Source organism: Clinocottus analis, unplaced genomic scaffold, assembly GCF_023055335.1.
Source record: "Clinocottus analis isolate CAN_PGR_092001 unplaced genomic scaffold, fCliAna1.0.p SCAF_8, whole genome shotgun sequence".
Lineage (NCBI taxonomy): Eukaryota > Metazoa > Chordata > Actinopteri > Perciformes > Cottidae > Clinocottus > Clinocottus analis.
In genome coordinates, this window is record NW_027176240.1 from 12,078,978 (window position 1) to 12,096,839 (window position 17,862).

The following is a 17,862-nucleotide window of genomic DNA, read 5'->3' on the forward strand; positions in this document are numbered from 1 at the left end:
TGGGCCCAGCAAGTGAAGACAAAAAAAGTGTGCATGTTATCTATTACCTCGTCAAGACTTTTCTTTATGACGGGCTTATCGGGTTCCCCGCAGGCTATCATAAGCTCTGCACCCTGGTTTTGAACCACATCAAGCTCTTCCTGCAGGCCATCGATCTCCTCCTTAAATCCCTGTAGAAACCAAAAGCAGTTGTTAAAACAAAGAAGCGCTCTAACACTATTAATTACCCACTGGTTGATTCAGTAATTTCCTTTTTGGGATTTGTCTACCTCGACAAACTCCTGCTGCTGTTTGACGACTGATGGATCAACTCCGGGCTCCTCCAGCTCCCTCAGCAGGTCCTGGCTGTCTTTGATGGTGACGATGAGAGCGCAGTGGTCGCACCAGAACTTGTCGGCCATGTCCATCACATCCAGCAGCTTCGCCTCCCGCTCCTCCAGTAAGGCATGGATGTCGTTCCAGAGGAACACCATCTTGTCCAGTTTGTCTTGTACAACTTGTGGGAGAAATACATGAATATATAGTGAATCAATTAAAAACCTAACTACGAACAAAACACCACAAATATCAGCACGTATTCCTCAGCTGGAGAACACATCTCACACATTTACAGGTTTAATGAGAAACTGTCTCTTGCTTTGATTTTTACTTGTACCTACAAAAAGAATGACATCCTAATAAAGCCACACCTGGAGGAGAGCTTTCCACACAACTCAAATCAAGATCTAAAGCCAAGGATTTTAAGAATTAATACACATGTTGTGATCGGGGGAGAATTAACAATTTGGACAATGATTACACTTTTATTACACTATTTGTCTTATTGGCTCTTATTAATCACACCAATGCCCTTTTAAGGTATAAGCCTCCGGACTGACTTGCACTAAATAACACAACGAAGGGAATAAAACAACTAAGATTCTATAATATACCTTTGGCAGAAATGTCCTTGTCTGCTCCTTCTGATCGTGCAATCATCTCCTCGCCTCGCTGCCTCAGTGTCTCATAAGAGGGCTGCAGCTTCTCCAAATCCACAGAGACGGCTTTATTTTCAGTAATATGCTCCCTGATCTTGTCCACCTCCACTGAGACGGACGGCGGCTGCCGCAGGCGTTCAACAATTCGTTCCAGGGATTCCAGCATCGGTTCAATTTTATCATGGAACTGGTGGAGAATGAAGAGAGGAAACATGAAAGTTTATAAATATACTTCATGATCTAATATAGGCAGCTGGAGAAATGTTTAGCGCTCCTGTTACAGAAATACACTGTATTCACAAAATGAAACAAGCCTGTAATGTAAAGTGTGTGACCAGTGTTGGATTGACAAAACAAGCAAACAAACTGTTTTCAGTATTGTCTGACATTTCATAGAATAGAATAAATAATCAATTGATAAAATACATCATTAGCAAGTAGTAGTTTTAGATGGTAAAACATTAGCAAGTCGGAGTTTTAGATAGTAAAACATGGTCACCATTTATATTATCATTGTTTTTTGAACAGAAACAATTATATGCACAACTACGCTCCAAAATGTTAGAAGAGCAATAAGTGATGTAGTAAATACATATTTATTTAATGTTCTTAGTATGTTTTTTCACTGCATCTACTGTCTTTGTATTGTCTACTGACCTTGTTTAAATAAATTGCATTTAAATAACATGGGTAAAGCACTTTGAGCTACATCTCTATAAATAAAGTAGTTATGATTATTATTATTATTATTATTATTATTATTATTATTATTATTATGTAAAAACTACTGTATTACAGCTACTATGTTATAGCTACTCATAATATCTATTTGAACCCAATAGTATAATAATCAATGTTATACACACACACACACACACACACACACACACACACACACACACACACACACACACACACACACACACACACACACACACACACACACACACACACACACACACACACACACACACAATACACACAGAAGCTGCTTCTGACCTGGGTGGATTTGGAGATGGACTCATCCAGAGTAGCAGCCTTCTGCTTGACGTCGGCCTTGAGTTTGGAGTAGAGTTGATCCGTAGCTGTGTACTTCTCTCTGATGGGCACTCCCTCCACCGGGCTGAGTTCAAGTAGCTGAGGCCCTGTCTTATTCATCTTGTCAATATGGGGCTTGTGCTCTGAGATCAGCTCTCGCATTTGCTGAAGAAGATATAAGTTGTATTAACCTTATCATTGTTTGAATAAAAGTGGTGTGCTGAACATGTTTTGTTGGCTTCTTACCCTGAGTTCCTCTTGCTGCTTCCTGAGGGTTTCGTACTCAATGGAGGGTGGCGGCAGCTGGCTGAAGGCACTCAAGGTTTCCTGAAGCCAGGGCCACATCTCCTCATAGGTCTCCCAGAACTGACTGGCCAGAGACTGGGCTCGCTCCAGCTGCAGACAGCGCTCCGAGTTCAGCTGACTGACCGTGCCGTACTTCTCCAAGAGAGTCTGGGTCCTGGCCTGATTGAAAACCAACAAGAGCCTTTAGCGTCTGTGCATATTCTTAATAATTGATTCCTCATTACAAAAATGGAAACAAATTGTTTGCACCTTCAAGATTTCTTTTTCGTCTGGGTTCTTGCTGTTCATGATGGCCTTTCCTGTTTTCACAATATCGTCCACAGCATCTTTGTGCCTCATGATGTCCATGGAGAAGGTCTAAAAAACCGGTAGAGTGAGTTTGACTGGATGTTACAAAACAAAAGCTCTGTTTACTTTACTTAGTTTCAATGGAGGCCAGTGTCTGCACACACACAGAAACACACAGTGTGATAGGCTAACCTTCTGTGCTTGGAGCTGGGATGTGGTTTGGTCCTGCTCCAGCCTAATCTCGCCCATCGACAGCAACTTCCTCTCAGCTTCAGTCAGCCAGGAGAGTTCAGTGTCTGCAGCCTCCTCAAACTTGAAACAGACAAAAATAACGTTCCATTGCAGAAAACATTTAAACTCTTAATTAAAAATGGATATTATAGTAAAAGTAGAAGAAAAAGCAGTTTATCGGTTGCTCTGGTTTACCTGCTGTGACTTGAGTATGTTAGCATTGATCTGTTCGACCTGCTGGGTGACGGTGTCGCACACGGCTCTGTAGCGCTCATTATCCTCAGTCACCAGCTTGTCCAGACCCTCACGAGTGTGCCAGGGGATCAGATCCAAGAGAGAGCTGCTCAACTCATTCAGCTTGTCCATCACAGGTTTCTGGTCTTTGCTCTCTTTCAACAAGTCCTGGACAAGATTACATGAAATAAATAAAACACCAACTTTAGCATAATTAATTAGATGTATTTGTAAAGAAGAGATATTTTTATGCTAAAAATTGCATTTGGCATTCATTTCTTTTTTGAACCTGAAACTCTTACCTTCTGCCTGCTTTGTGCATGATTGAGCTGCTCGCCTGCTGGCTCCTGATCAGCAAAAGCGCTGACCTCAGCCTCTACTTTTTCGAGCCAGCAGCTCAGGTCCTCATGGTTTTGCTGCAGCTTCGTAGAGAGACCCAAAACCCGCTCCAAAGTCTTCAAAACGCTGTCACTCATAGAGTTGATCTCAGCGTACTTTGTTTTTATCCCGTCCAGTTTGCCTTGGATAACAACCACCTCATCACCTATAAATAGAGATTAAATCATTTTATATGAATGTTTATGTTATGTACTTCTGCTTTAGCATAGCGGGGCACATTATGGTGCAAGATTACAGCCATGTAAGATAACATCCTGCACAAATTCTGTCTCTAATGTAAGATTTTTGTTTTGGAAAAAGACTTGTCGACTGTTGAACTGCTCCCGAAATAAGACAAGAAGCCTTATGATGTGTTTTACAGAGACATAACTGTTTACTGACAATCAACTGTGACAGGACAGTCATGAAGTGACAAGACATGCCTGTTGTTTGCTTCAGAAGCTCCATCCCATTAGATACGGCTTGATCCACATTCTTCTTCCTCAACACAATGTCACTTTGTAGTGCCTAAAAGGAAAACAAAACCTAAAGTCATTGGGAGGGAAAATAAACTTTCCGCTGTAAAGAAGGCATAGAGCACAAGTCACCCAAATCAAGTGGAACATGATTGATGCAACATAAATGAAAGGACAACATCATGGCCTGAGGAGGAGCGTATACCCATTGTTCTGCCAGCTGCTTTTCAAGAACATCAACTTTGAAGTCCTCCACGGACACTTCGCTCAGCCTTGAGTACACCTCGTTGAGCCAGTTCATGAGGGCCACTTCGTCCTCTCCAAACACCTGGGCGTTTGCGAGAGCCTGCTGCAGCATCTCGGCTTTCCTCCTGCATCGCTCCTGGAGCTCTATGTATCTGGCCTGGGTGGAGTCCAGTTTGGACTGAACAGACTCTTTTTCGTCCACTGAGCTCACAGTCTTGAGCATCTGACCCAGACTGATGGCCTGTAACAGGTCTTTACTGTGATTCATAGTCTCCTCCTCTAACCCCTGACCACAAGGATGGGAAACAAACCAAGGAAAAATGACACAAACACAAAACAAACATATGAAACTGAAATTGAATGAAAAACGGAATGGGAAATAATGAAAAGCATAAACTTAAAGGGATGAGCAAAATAAATGAAACTGAATTTGGCTGGACACAACTGATCATAAGAACACACAAAACATATGGGAATGATGTAAAATGATGGATATTACCTTATGTTGAGAAATCTGATCTTCCAGCTTAGACGTCTCAGTGCCGATGGGTTCGGAGTTAGCGAGGTGTTTCTCTGTAGCGGCGAGCCACTCGCTCAGAGGCTCGAGCGTCTCGTGGAACTGCTGAGTGACCACTAAGATGACCTCTAGTTGCTTGTGCCTGACACATTCAAGCAGATAGAAACGACAGTGGATCAGTCAGGAGCAAAGCACAGTAATGGACAGAATGACAGGCAAGTTCATTGGGAAATGTTGAATATACTGTCTCTATACAAATTCATCTCCAGCTGGACTAAAGTGTAAGTGAATTTGGGAGTTTTACAGTCATAGCAAGTTTTAAATATTCCTTGATCCAAACAAAACTACCTAATAAAAACTTTTATGAACATCACTTAAAGAATAGTTTGACATTATTTTCTTCCTTATTGAGATAAGACTGATACTGCTCTTACATCTATTCAGTAGCTTAGCTTAGCTTAGCACAAATACTGGAAACAGAGAGGAAGAGCGAGCCTGGCTCCGCTTAAAGGTAACAATTTGCCAGGCTACTGTTGATAGCGAGTGATATTGTTTAATCTAATTCTTGGCAGGAAAGTGAATAAATGCATTCTTTATAAATTGTGTAACTATTCCTTAAAGCTCCAGTAAGAGGAAAGTCAACGTGGCTTTAGGAGTTAAACATTCTTTATGAGGTTTAAATATAGGAAGATCTAAATCCGTGCAAAAACACAAATTCAATTCGGGGAACACTTTAAATATTTGGAGGTTTTCATGAGCAAGTGTTTTATACAAACCTGTTTTCAGCCTTCTTCAGCAGAGCGTCCCACCTCTGCCCCAGGCATTCAATCTCTTTTCCAACCTTCTCTTTATCCACAGACTCTGCTAGTTCTGCAACCCTCTCTCCCTCTTTTTTTATCAGCTCCACTGTTGGCTTTCTGTCATCCAGCAGTCTCTGTAAGAGCTGTCAAAGACAAACAAAGGAGGAGAGTTATTTGGTGCCTCTGACCGCGGGCTTTGCTTGAGGGTGAAAAACAGTACATTCAACAGGCACAAATTAGGTTTCTATTAAAGAAAAAGCTTTGTTTGCCACACTTGTGTTTACCAATGAATGTCAATTAAATAAGACAAAGGGCAAAGTCATGATGATGTGTGGATGGGAATGATAAAAGTAGACCTGTTAGTGTGTGTTTATCTGCTTGACACTGCCTTACTTTCTGCTCTTGTATCTGTGCCTTGACAACTTTGAATTCTGCAGATGGAGGTTTTTGATTGGCCACGAGCTCCTCTGTGTCCGTCAACCAGCTGAGCAGTGATTCCAGGGCATCCTGGAACCTCCCACAATGCAACAGGGCTTCGTGCAGCTGGGCCGAACGCTCAGCAATCTGCAGATCACATGGTTCATATAGATGTCACCTTTGGAAGCTAACTTAAAACTGCGCCTAGTCAAAGCATGAAGCTAAAACAAATAGTATGAACAGATGAGTCATTACACTGACAATATCGCTTTGTAATTGAAATTATAATAACCACTATTCAAAAGCAAAGATCAACCAGTTAGACCGGTTGTATAAAACAAATAACCTTCTTATTGAGGGTATTCCACTTTGTGTTGACTTCCTCCAGGTCATCCTCAAGCTTCTTGGTGCTCGTGCCTTTGGCAGCGCTTTGGATCAGGCTCTGGCCGAGAGAGCTGATGTCTTGAAGCTGCGTCTGCAACGGATCAATGTCCTCTTTCTGAAAAGCCTGAAGACAAATGGAATCAGAATGAATATTTTTTAAATGACGAAATTATGTACTTGGATTACTGATTTGGAGGTTCATTGAACCGAATGGATTACTGTTCCAGTGGGAAGACAGTGAGAAGACCAGAGATTGCATGTTTAATTTATACGTTCAAAACCAATTGAGCATTTTCTTATTTGTGAACAATCCCCGTTTAACATTGAGTTTAGTTGAAAATTGCTCTCTATCGCGACCGTGCTCTAAAAATCTTGACACAACCCGTTCTCTGAAACATAAAACGATAAATAAATCGGATGATTTTGATTGAAAGAAAATGAATATATATATATATGTATATATAAATATACTATATATATATACTAAATATATGTATATATATATATATATATATATATATATATATATATATATATATATATATATATATATATATATAAAAAAACCAGCTAATGAACAAAACTAGCAAAGGAAGAAAGAGTGTTTTGTGAGGCACCTGCGGGGAGTAAAAACCGATCGGGTTCATTTCAGGACATGCAGCGATGGCATTCAGTAAGGCCTCTATCTCCTGCTCTCCTGCGTGCTGGAACGTCTGTAAACTTTTCGGCAGACATGCCTCCACCGATTGCAGAAACTCCTCCAGCTCCTCCATGCTGTACTTGGACGCTCCTTGTTGCAAGGTACATGGTTGAGTTTGCTGGCGGCTCTCTATGGGCAGAGTCACAGAGTTTCCGTATGTCTCCGGCTGTGTCACCACCACACTAACTAACTCACAGTCGTCATGAGATGACACATCCTCTAACAGCTCAGCGGTGGACAGCTCATCATAGTCTGTTAACGTCCTGGAACGCCATCCAGAGCTGTCGTTTGGAGTCCTGGAGGCTGACCCTGAGGATAACCTCCCTGTGGAGTATTTGTGTTCCCCATTGCTGAGGGTATCCTTTTCGGGGAGATCCACCACACCAGATTCTGTTTGTCGCAGCTCTTGAACCAAGCTGCTGCTGTGGTAAAGAGACCGATTGTCCTTTGCCGGTGAGAAAGGAAACTCCTCTTGCCCCGAGCTGAGTGACCTGCCGGTTCTTAAATCCCCGGACATGTGCATCGCCTCTGAAGACGAGAGGCTCCTTGTACCGGGGCCTCCACGCTTGTGGGATCTATGTGTATGCCGCTCCCTCTCCACAGTAGGGCTGTACAGACCCGAGTCCTCTTCAGATGTCAATGAGCTGGTCATACTCTGCCCTTTTCTGCCATTGATCAACCCCGGCCTCTCAACACTCCCGGAACCCAAGGTCCCACTACGGCTCGCATACTCCCCCAAATTAGTTGGGGCAAATGTACGCCATGAACGTCGATGATGCTGATGATCCTTCTTCTCTCCTCCCTGAAGACGCGACTTAGGCAGCACTGTATCAGTCGCCCTGATGATGTGCCCATTGAGCCTAAGTCCATCAAAGACAGCACGTTCATCCAGCATGGCAGGTTTGCGGTTTCGGAGCTCAAATGAACTGGAAGCAGAGAGAGCTCCATTTCCACACAGGTTGCTGAGGTCCAACGTGCGGTTGGTGTAAGGTAGGGTGCCTGTGAAGTGGCGCGAAGAAAGACTGCCTTTAGAGCCCGAGTCTATCTGCTCGTTGAGCCGGACGGTGTCATAAATGGACCTCTGGGGCACATAGCAGTCGTCAATGTTCAGGTCCTCCTCCTCCCCCTTCCCCACACAGGAAGGGTTTTGTTTGAGGCAATCTGGTCTGCTCAGTGGTTTACCCATGCTAAAACAATTGTCACAACTCACTACAAAGACACGATTAAGGATGTAGTGAGATCCTTTGAGGTATTTGTTGCTTTAGTGCAAAAGGAGTCATTTAAAAAAAAAAAAGAGTGTGACCAATTTACACAAGAAAACAACTGTGCAAAACAATTTGTTCTCCTTTTTAAATTTAGAGAAGTTCTAAAATAAATACTAAATGTTTCCACTTGCTTTTCAAAGTAAAATATACAATTGCTCATGGAGATTTTCTTTTAAAAACCATCAACACCAGTAAGTTGATGTAGATTCATTTTTAAATAAAAGGCTTTCGAAAAACAAAAATGTCAAACAATATAAAATCCTAAATCCTAAACAAATGCTAGGACTGTATAGCAGCGTCATAATCCGTACGAGGAATATAAATCCAGTCTTTCAATACAGTCACCTATCCAAAGAATATGCCCTTGGCTCTTCTCCCGGCATTGAAAAAACTATTCCTCTAGTCCAAAGTGCTTCTTTTCCCCTGATATCCTTGCAGCATCCATGCGAGCTTTAGGAGATTCTTCAGTGCAAAGTGAAAATATCCACAGGCAAGGCTCTACCAAAAACTGTTGGCAGTTCTGGGGAGAGCTGGTACTGGTGCCCTTTCTCTCTCATCGCTCCCTCGCAATGACAGACACCCTCCTGGCAGAGCATTTCATGCCCCGCCCCCGCTCATTATTCAGACAACATCTGCCACAACTCCATTTGTGCAGAGAGCCGCTCCGGCACATGTTGATTGGTGGACACATGACCCTTTTTTTTCCTCCTTTCTAATACCCCCTTATGTCAGCATGGCCCATATGACTTCACTTCTAAGCCATCTTCTGCATCCTGACACAATCGCTCACTTTTCTTTTTTTTTTCATTCAGTGACTGAGGGAATGGGGAGGGGAGGCGATACGCACCAGCTTTTCAACTTCACACAAAAAAAAACCTAGACCAGCAGGCACTAGTAGCTCTCACTCTGATGACATCACACTATTCTGAAATAGATACACATTTTTCTATTTTTTCTCCTTCTTTGCCCTCTGTTTTCTCCGTGTGGATAGTTGCTGTGGACCCTGCAGATATTCTTAATTACTGTGGAATGCTGAGGGAGGCACAGGTCCCAGGTAATTTAACACCGACGTGTCTGCCAAGTGCATGAAGGCGCTTTTTATGTTCAGTGACCAGGGTAGGAGAAGGAAGTAGAATAGGGGAGATAATGAAGCAAATGTGTTTTTGTTTCCTGGATTGTCTACGCCACAGTAGCTCGGTCAGGAGCTGAACAATCTCAACTTCTTTGTCCAGATCTGCACGCATCGGAGGAGACAAAAAGAGGACGCTGGCAGAGACAACAAAAAAGGCAGTTTTGATCTGGTGGGATTTGAAAAATAAGTTCAGCCACTAAAACCTACATAATTTTAAAAATACTTTTGAATGTATGAATGCAAATTGCACTTTTAAAAATATGTTTTCTAGATGCAGGTCCCTTTATCCTCAATGTGCCATATATCTGTAATACAGACACTACAAATACTGCTTTTCAACGGAGCACTAAACAAAACACTGCAATAGCAGGGGGAGAAACATGTGGAAGACACTGTGCTGTTCTTTTTATTTGTGTTAAGCTGTAACTCAAATTAATTAAAACTTGAACTAGAACTTCCTGGATTGTCAACTGACTTATTTGCATGGATGTTTAATACAGGGATGATCATAATTGATTAAATGTGGTGATTATTTTAGTAATCAGTTCCAAAAAATGCCAGAAAAAAGTGAAGATTGTCAAGTTGACAACTTGTTGGGAAACTTTTACTTAAAAAACATTTTGATTAATACATTATCATTTAGGAATTTTCTGACAATCAACTTGATAACATGAGTTAAGATAATTCAGTTGTTATCCAGCAAACCACGCAAGCTGACTATTGCATTTACTGTAAAAAAAAAAAAAGAAAAGAGGTCAAGTCGACGTATTAACTAAGAAACCAAAGATCTGAAACAATATGCAACAGCTAACAGGTCATTGTCACACATGTGACCTTTAGGTTCTTGAAGGTCTGCATAGAAAACAAAGACTAGAAACCTTTGATGAATCGAAAACTCAACATAATCACCTCCCAGCAGAACAATGTATACTTAACCTGTCGAGCAACTGTCTCACGGAGGGTTCATGTTTCACTTGAGAAGAGTGTATCATCGCTATAGTTGGCAGTGAGTCAGCGGCATTGCGTGCTCACAATGACACTTTAACTTCAATGAAGCAGGTTAGCTAGTATGATTCAGATGGTCCAAACTCCATCCCAAATTTGTAAGAGACGTTGATGTAATGTCTGAACACGGGAAAGACGACACCCACACCAACCCCCAGTGGTGTTGAGTCACTGGAGCTGCCCTTTATAGTACATAGAGATCATACATATACCAGGAGTCCCTCAGCTGAGCTCCAGCACATCTCATGTAAAAAACAAGAGTAAACGCATGAAGTCAGGCATGTCTCTTTCGAAACTTGACCTAAAATGGTAACAGCGCATGAAAGAGGCAAATCCAAAGCGCTGTCTTTCTCTGTTTATTTCTTTCTCTCAACAGCTGCCAATAAAACCCACTTACCTACAGAAACAAGAGCCTGATCCACTGAACATAAAACAGAATATGACACAATCATCTAATGTTTTCATGGTAAAACTAAATAAAGAAAGAGCTCAAGTTCTGATATTGCTTTTGGCAGTTCTCCCCCTGATGCTTGGTATAAATGAGTACAAAGGGGGGTTTCCACGAGCAGCTGAGGCTGTATATGTCCTCTCAACCCAGACTGATGACAGGACAAAGAGGGGGTGAAAACATGCACCATGACAACGCTGCGAAGCAACAATTTGAATCAATCACTTCTTTAATAGTTTCCCTGCGAGGCCTTTAAACCAAATTCCACGCAACAAACTGACGCCCCCTCTACCCCCACCACCCCAAGTTATATTTTAATCCATGTATCTCACTGGAGGTTTGGTTGTTGCCCTCCTGCGTGAGTGCAGCACCCCCGTAATTACAAAAAAAAATCCCTTGACCTATATCTTAAGACTGATCTGTGTCATTTGCCTTCCCTCTGCTGTTTGCATTGTTTTATTGTAATACGATCTAATACTATGAATTAAGATGTGATTCACAATGTCACCTCTAAATATAGGTTAATCCTCTTTTGCAAAACTCCACAGGAATTTATAGGCTTTTAAAATATTTGCATCTGTCTGTAAATCTAGCTAATGGCTACCCTAGTTTTATCCCTCACTGAAATTGAATAGACAATATAGAGAGTTATAGAAATTGAAAGGACATTCATAAATATGTGTGGTATATTTTAGTACTTCATATTTGATCTTCAATATTAATTTAAAAAAAAAAAAAGTCCAGACAGCCATAATACAATATAAAAAGGAATAATCTCTAACATTTGGGATTATAATGTTCATTAGTATTTGGCCTGCTTTGGACCAGCTATGAAAAAAAACTACTCGTGTGTCATCATATTACTACAGGCCTTAAAAGGCAGTAAATACTATACCGATTACAGAACATTTTAATGGGAACTAACCATCACTTTACTAATTGGTGTGTATATCAAGGTGGTTAAATAAACACCAGATAATAGATAATGTCAAATATAAAAGAACAACAGCGCCAATGTTAAGAGACCAGGATGCAGGCCCAGCTTCATTACTGGGACCACTGAATCAAGTAACGCCCTGCTGGCGACCACCTGGCTGCGGCGGTCTTTCCCTCCCGCACCATCATTGCATATGGGCCACGGCTCTTTTGTTAACACCAGATGCCCCTAATGAACCAGCAGTCCCCAGAGGATTGTATGAAGCAAGTGCTCAGTGAAGAGCCTGCTGGTAATCTATCTTAGTGCAAGGTTTTTTGGATAGACAGCATCTAAAATATTAAAATGTTAATATAAACCCAGGAGAGAATACATAATTTAGCAAAGATTAATTCATAGAAACAATAAAAATGGCATTTGCCAGTAACTGCCTGTTTGAAAACCAAAGAGGACATTTGTCCGACTGGTCACTCTTTTGTATTTAAAAAAAAATGTAATTCATGCATGTTGCATATTGCTATTACATTCTTGCAAAAAAGACAAAAACAAGAGTAACTGCTACTGTGATTTCACATATATTCCATCCCCCAACTCAATCACGTATCAACCAACTGATTTCAATAAAACAATGTTTAATTGGACATAGCATACCTTAAAGGCCTCCAGCTGTTGGTTGATGACATCTGTCTCCATGCCTACGGCCTCCTGCGATGCCTCCTTGCCCACAGCACTGCAAAGTGTATCTTCTGCTTGGTGGACTTTACTATACAACTCCTCCAGTTTGGTGAGAGTGCTCTGCACCTGCACCTCTCTACCTTTAGCCCGGTCCAACAGTTTACCACACTGCTTACTCAAAGCGTCCAGATCTCTCTTCAGGCCTATCAGGTCAGGTGAGGTTTCCGTCTCCAGCATCTTCTTACAGCTGTCCCCAGCATTGGCCGTGTTGGCCATCACCTCTTGCAGCTTCGCCACAAAGCTATCAATGCTGTCCTGCTGTTCCTTAAGAGTGGCCAAGTCGAGATCCACAGGAGCCATGCCGTCCAGTTCGTCATCCAAGTCTGTGAAACGGGTGAACATCTCACGGATACGGTTTTGGAACTGCCCGATACCCTGCAGTTTACCTTCCAAGACTTGGCACGTCTCTTCTAGTTTCTTGTTAAGGGTGCCGTATTCTTTGTCCATGCTGTCAGCCTGCAGCAAAAGGTCTGTCACTCCATCAGCATCTGGGACATCAACCACAAGGTCCTTGGCCAATGTCTTCAGGTGCTCTACTTGGTTCTGCACTGCCTCTAAACTCTTATGTTGGGCTTTCATGTTGGTCAGGTTCTTGTTACTGTGTGCCTGAACTCCCTGTGACTCATAGCTATCCACCTGCTTCTTAGCCCCTTCAAGCTGACCTTTTGTCTCTTTGTAGGTATCATTAAATTCCTTAACTGTGTGTGAGATCTTTTCCAGGGACTCCCTTTTGCTCTGCAGACCTTCCACTACATTGTCCACTCGTTTTCCAAAGCTAGCCTTCTCCTCTTTGATAGCTTCAGTGTCTGTGTTGGCCACCTCAAGAAGGCTATCTGCAGCGGCGTTAAGCTGCTCCACCATCCCTCTGTGCTTGTCAACATCCTTCTGGAGAGCTTTCACCTGAGAAATTGAGCTCTCCACAGTGACCGGATCCACAGTGAGTTTGACTCGGCCCTCGCTAGCTTCACACTCTTGAATCCAGGAGCTGAGCTTCTCGGCATGCTCTTGATACTTCAGAGATCTTTGCAGGGCTTTCTGGAGTTTGTCAGCTTGTTCCACAGAGCTCTTCTTCACCTCCTCCCAGTTGGATGAGAGTGTAGTAAGCTGCCCTTGTAGTGCCACCTTTTCTGCACCGTCAGTGTTCTGCAGAAGCATCTCCCCTTCCCCAGTGATTGTGTTATAAGCTTCATCGTGTTCACTGAGAGCCTTCTGGAGTTTACTGTGCTCCTCCAGGGTTTGTTGAAGGACGTCCACTTTGGCCGAGATGGGCTGGGGCTTACACTGGTCCTGGAGCTTCTCACCCAGCCATGACTGGAAGTCCTTGGAGGTCTGATGGAACTGCTGAGAGCTGGCAAAGGTTGAGTTCAGATGCTCAATCTGTTTTGCTGCAACAGAGAAATGTGGCAAGTTAGTTAAACGTAACAGCACCTCTTGTGCAAAAAGTGGAAACAAAAGCTAGTTAGAACTATTGTTGGCTACAAACTTTCATTCTACATATTATATATACTCTTGTGAGAAGTCGCAAAATATACAATTAATTGTAAAAGAGTTGAGAAAAAAAAGTAGAGCCTTCATCAGTTTGTGTTCTCAGCAAGAGTGATTGTGATTACTACTATTTAGCCCGTTGGGACGTTGTTGTCATAGAATAAATATATCTTTGTGTGACTCAACACAAAGAGAATGCTTATTTCTTTCCCAACATTACAACACTACATCATTAGGTTAAGTTACAAGGCCAACCTGCTTTCTCCTCCAGTTGTTTGAAAGGCTTGCTGACACTCTCCAGCTGCCTGGCCAAGTCTGCTTTGAGATAATCCTCAGTCACCATCGCCGTGAGCTCTGCGTTGATGGCCTCAGCTTCCTTCAGCTTCTTCCTCTCCTCTCTCAGTTGTGCTGAGATGTTGTGGACATCCTCCAACTGCTTCTTCACGGCTTCGGGCTGGGTGCTGTGGCCCTGATGGTTAGTGAGCTGATTCTCCAGCTGAGTGGCAGTCTGACTGACACTCCTTATTAACTCCTGAAACTGCCCTGTCTTCACCACGGCCTGGTCGATAAGGCTATCTCGCTGGTCCAGCTGTCCTGTAAGGCCTTGCCACTTCTGGGTGATGGCAGTCTGCTGCTCCCTCACCAGCTTCCCACTGGAGGGGTCCTGGTTGCCGGAGGAGCTCAGGATGGCAGAAGCAGCTTCCTCAAGTTGCTCATATTGAGGTTTGCGGCTCTTAAATTCATTCTGGAGGATCTGGAGGGACAAAATCAGTCAAGATGAGCATTCCTTCATAAAACTACAGGACATTATGAAATTTAGAAGATCCACAAGCTTCAAGTTTTTACAAATTGCATGCACCATGCCTACCTGAACTTGTTGCTTCTGCATCTTAAGCATGTTCGGGTCTATCGAGAGGGGTCCGAGAACACTCATCATCAGCTCTTTCTCTGAAAGCCACTGACCAAGCTGCACCTCAGTTGTTTGGAAGATGTCCAGGTTCTTGTTTGACTCCTCCAGGTGATGCTTCCTCTCCTCTACAGAGCCGCTGATATCCGCCCAAGCAGCATCTGAGCAGGAGGGCAGAAAAAGCACACCAGTCTGCGTGAGTCAGCATAACAGCATGTTTCTGTCCACTGTTCTCCCAGCAAAACCTCCCATTGTGCAGGACTTGGCACTATGAACGTGTTAATTTAACTGGTGTGGCAGAGAGCAGGTAATGAGACACATTCTGTATGCATGTGGTGGGAAGAAGACGAGATGAACACTAGTAATGGTCTAACTTCTTATATTTGTCATTTTGCAGCAGCCTTTACACTGTGTCACTGTCGGAATGATATATATATATATATATATATATATATATATATATATATATATATATATATATATATACATACATATATATATATATATACATACATACATATATATACATACATACATATACATACATATATATATATATATACATATATATATACATACATATATATATATATACATACATACATATATATATATACATATATATATACATACATACATACATATATATACATACATATATATACATACATATATATATATACATACATACATACATACATACATACATACATACATACATACATACATACATACATACATACATACATACATACATACATACATACATACATACATACATACATACATACATACATACATACATATATATATATATATATATATATATTGTCAGCGGGATTCAACATACCTATGACAGTTTCAGTGACATAAATTACCCAGGACCATCAGGAAACAACACTTCACTGCATACCTATTTCTGCCAGCATCTGCTTCCATTTTGCAGCCTCAGGGGAGTTCGGATGAGTCTTAATCAAGTTGAGGAGCGTCTCTCTGAGCTTCTGAAGCTGCTTCTGCTTTTGCTTCATGTCATCCTCAAATGCCTGAAAGAATGGAAACAAATTATAACCGTGGAATCTTGTGATTTTCAACTTGCGTGTCATCTCCGTGTCTTATCCACAGCAGAACAAAGTCAATGTGGATTGTGTGTGTAGGTCACAGAATTATTCAGGCCATTTACTGAACAACAGGATTTCTCTACCTTCTGCTGTTTAAGCTCTGTTTTCACTGAATCTTTCTCTGTGGCTGCGTTGTTCCAGGATGCAGCAGTCTTTTTCATGTCCCTCAGCCATGTCAACATGTTGTCCGTCTCCTTTTGGGCCTCTTTCACCTCCTGAACTGAACTACTCAGCTCTGCTGCTCGAACTTTCAGGGTTTCCCCAAGGCTCGCGTATCCCTCGTTGACGAACGACATGTTCTGCTGAATTACCATCAGCTCTGAGAACAGCAAAAATTATTCTATTATGTGACGTTACCGGTAGTTAACGTGTTAACATGAGGTTATGATAACTGTGAGGCACTAATATAGCAGCCTGATGGTGTAATAGGTTCAGAAAATAAGGAACATAACAACAATTCCATTAAATGTAAGTGTTTGTGCGAATCATCGGCCCTTATCAGAGTAAATTATAGGCCATTTGCAAGTTCACTCATATGAACAGATGTGTTCTTACACATACGATTGATTTAAGGGAGTACGAGTCGTTTAGTTATTTAGACTGCCTCCGCAGTGGGAAACACATGACATGGTGTTACTGTTGTATGATATAGTCGTGATTGAAACTTGGAAACTTATATTACTATTCGGGGGTGTTGGACATGATAATTACATAATGATCACATCTTGGGAACATGCATCTCCTCATGAACAGGTGGGATTCATTAGTTTGAAACACACAGTTTACCACACGTTTTTGCAGTTGGAAGTGGTTCTGTGAATTTGACTTCCACCAAGTCTCATGGAAAGAAAAGTAAGAGAGCTATAGATAGGAATAAAAAAATGTCCGGCATGCAATGAATATATTTTCTATCTTATCTTATCAAATGTCCTCCCTGTGTGTGTAAATGGATGTTTGAGCCTTTACATGTTGATTAATTTATAAAAACATTTGATGAAAAGCGATGAAATAACTCACTCCCTATGGAGTTTCCTGAGACTTAATTGCTCAATTGGACCATTAAAAAAGTAGAAAAAGCAATACACTCCCTGTTTATTCCTTTAACTTTATTACTTATAGTCTAATCTTTCATTCAGACCCCACAGCCATAGCAGTGTTTTGAAAACCAGCCATAATCCCTCCACATGATACCACAAACTATGTATTTACACAGCAGCATCCACATACGCACTCAATTACCTTTATTTGTTAGATAGGAATGGCTCACTGGACCACCACCATTAGTAAGAGCTGATGCAAAAGACACAAGACAAAGCTTAAGTAAAGGACAGGAAGACTGTCAAGAACATCTTTACACAGTCTCTCATGGTTAGTGAGCACACAGTACCCAGACGTGCACCCGAACACCATTCTTCCCATTCCACTGAATGATTTAAACATTTGAGATTAAGCATGTTGATTTTTACCTGACTTGTTGGAGGTTTTTGACTTGGCTGGGGATGTGAGGAAAGTCATGAGGCTGCATAGCGCTGATCCTTTACTGTGCAGGTCTTGGACAGCGGATTCTTTGAGGGTCCACTCATCGAGTAACCCCTAATTAATCAGACAGATAAACGGTATCATACCGTAGAAGCATGACATTTATAACAATGTTTCAGAAAAGTCACGTGAGAAGCAGGATGAACATTAAAAAAAAAGATGATTTCGCTTCTTTGTGTGTTTCAGTTTTTTTCTTATTTGTTTTTCAGACTCTACTTCATGGATCTTGTGAAGCAAATAGTTTTTCTGTTGGACAACAAAGTGTTTCACTCCCAGATATGCTCTGTGTAAACACATACCAT

General features: G+C 41.8%; 1 protein-coding gene across 16 annotated transcripts in view; it reads right to left on the minus strand.

Annotated features, from left to right (window-relative positions):
- The window catches only part of dst (dystonin), a 95,277-nt gene that overhangs the window by 17,608 nt on the left and 59,807 nt on the right, over positions 1-17,862 (minus strand). For 14 of the 16 annotated variants that reach the window (XM_068567221.1, XM_068567218.1, XM_068567216.1 and 11 more), the window contains 22 exons: positions 17,488-17,614; positions 17,261-17,311; positions 16,105-16,340; positions 15,817-15,946; positions 14,865-15,064; positions 14,252-14,750; positions 12,428-13,896; positions 6,255-6,416; positions 5,885-6,055; positions 5,468-5,634; positions 4,674-4,833; positions 4,134-4,460; positions 3,896-3,980; positions 3,377-3,618; positions 3,036-3,242; positions 2,802-2,921; positions 2,571-2,678; positions 2,262-2,480; positions 1,977-2,180; positions 933-1,164; positions 270-496; positions 48-170 (listed from right to left, as the gene is read on the minus strand). In XM_068567221.1, the coding sequence (XP_068423322.1) occupies positions 48-170; positions 270-496; positions 933-1,164; positions 1,977-2,180; positions 2,262-2,480; positions 2,571-2,678; positions 2,802-2,921; positions 3,036-3,242; positions 3,377-3,618; positions 3,896-3,980; positions 4,134-4,460; positions 4,674-4,833; positions 5,468-5,634; positions 5,885-6,055; positions 6,255-6,416; positions 12,428-13,896; positions 14,252-14,750; positions 14,865-15,064; positions 15,817-15,946; positions 16,105-16,340; positions 17,261-17,311; positions 17,488-17,614 (5,466 nt within the window). The remainder of the gene's footprint in view (positions 1-47; positions 171-269; positions 497-932; positions 1,165-1,976; positions 2,181-2,261; positions 2,481-2,570; positions 2,679-2,801; positions 2,922-3,035; positions 3,243-3,376; positions 3,619-3,895; positions 3,981-4,133; positions 4,461-4,673; positions 4,834-5,467; positions 5,635-5,884; positions 6,056-6,254; positions 6,417-12,427; positions 13,897-14,251; positions 14,751-14,864; positions 15,065-15,816; positions 15,947-16,104; positions 16,341-17,260; positions 17,312-17,487; positions 17,615-17,862) is intronic. The other 2 variants (XM_068567227.1, XM_068567224.1) reach the window with 1 other exon arrangement.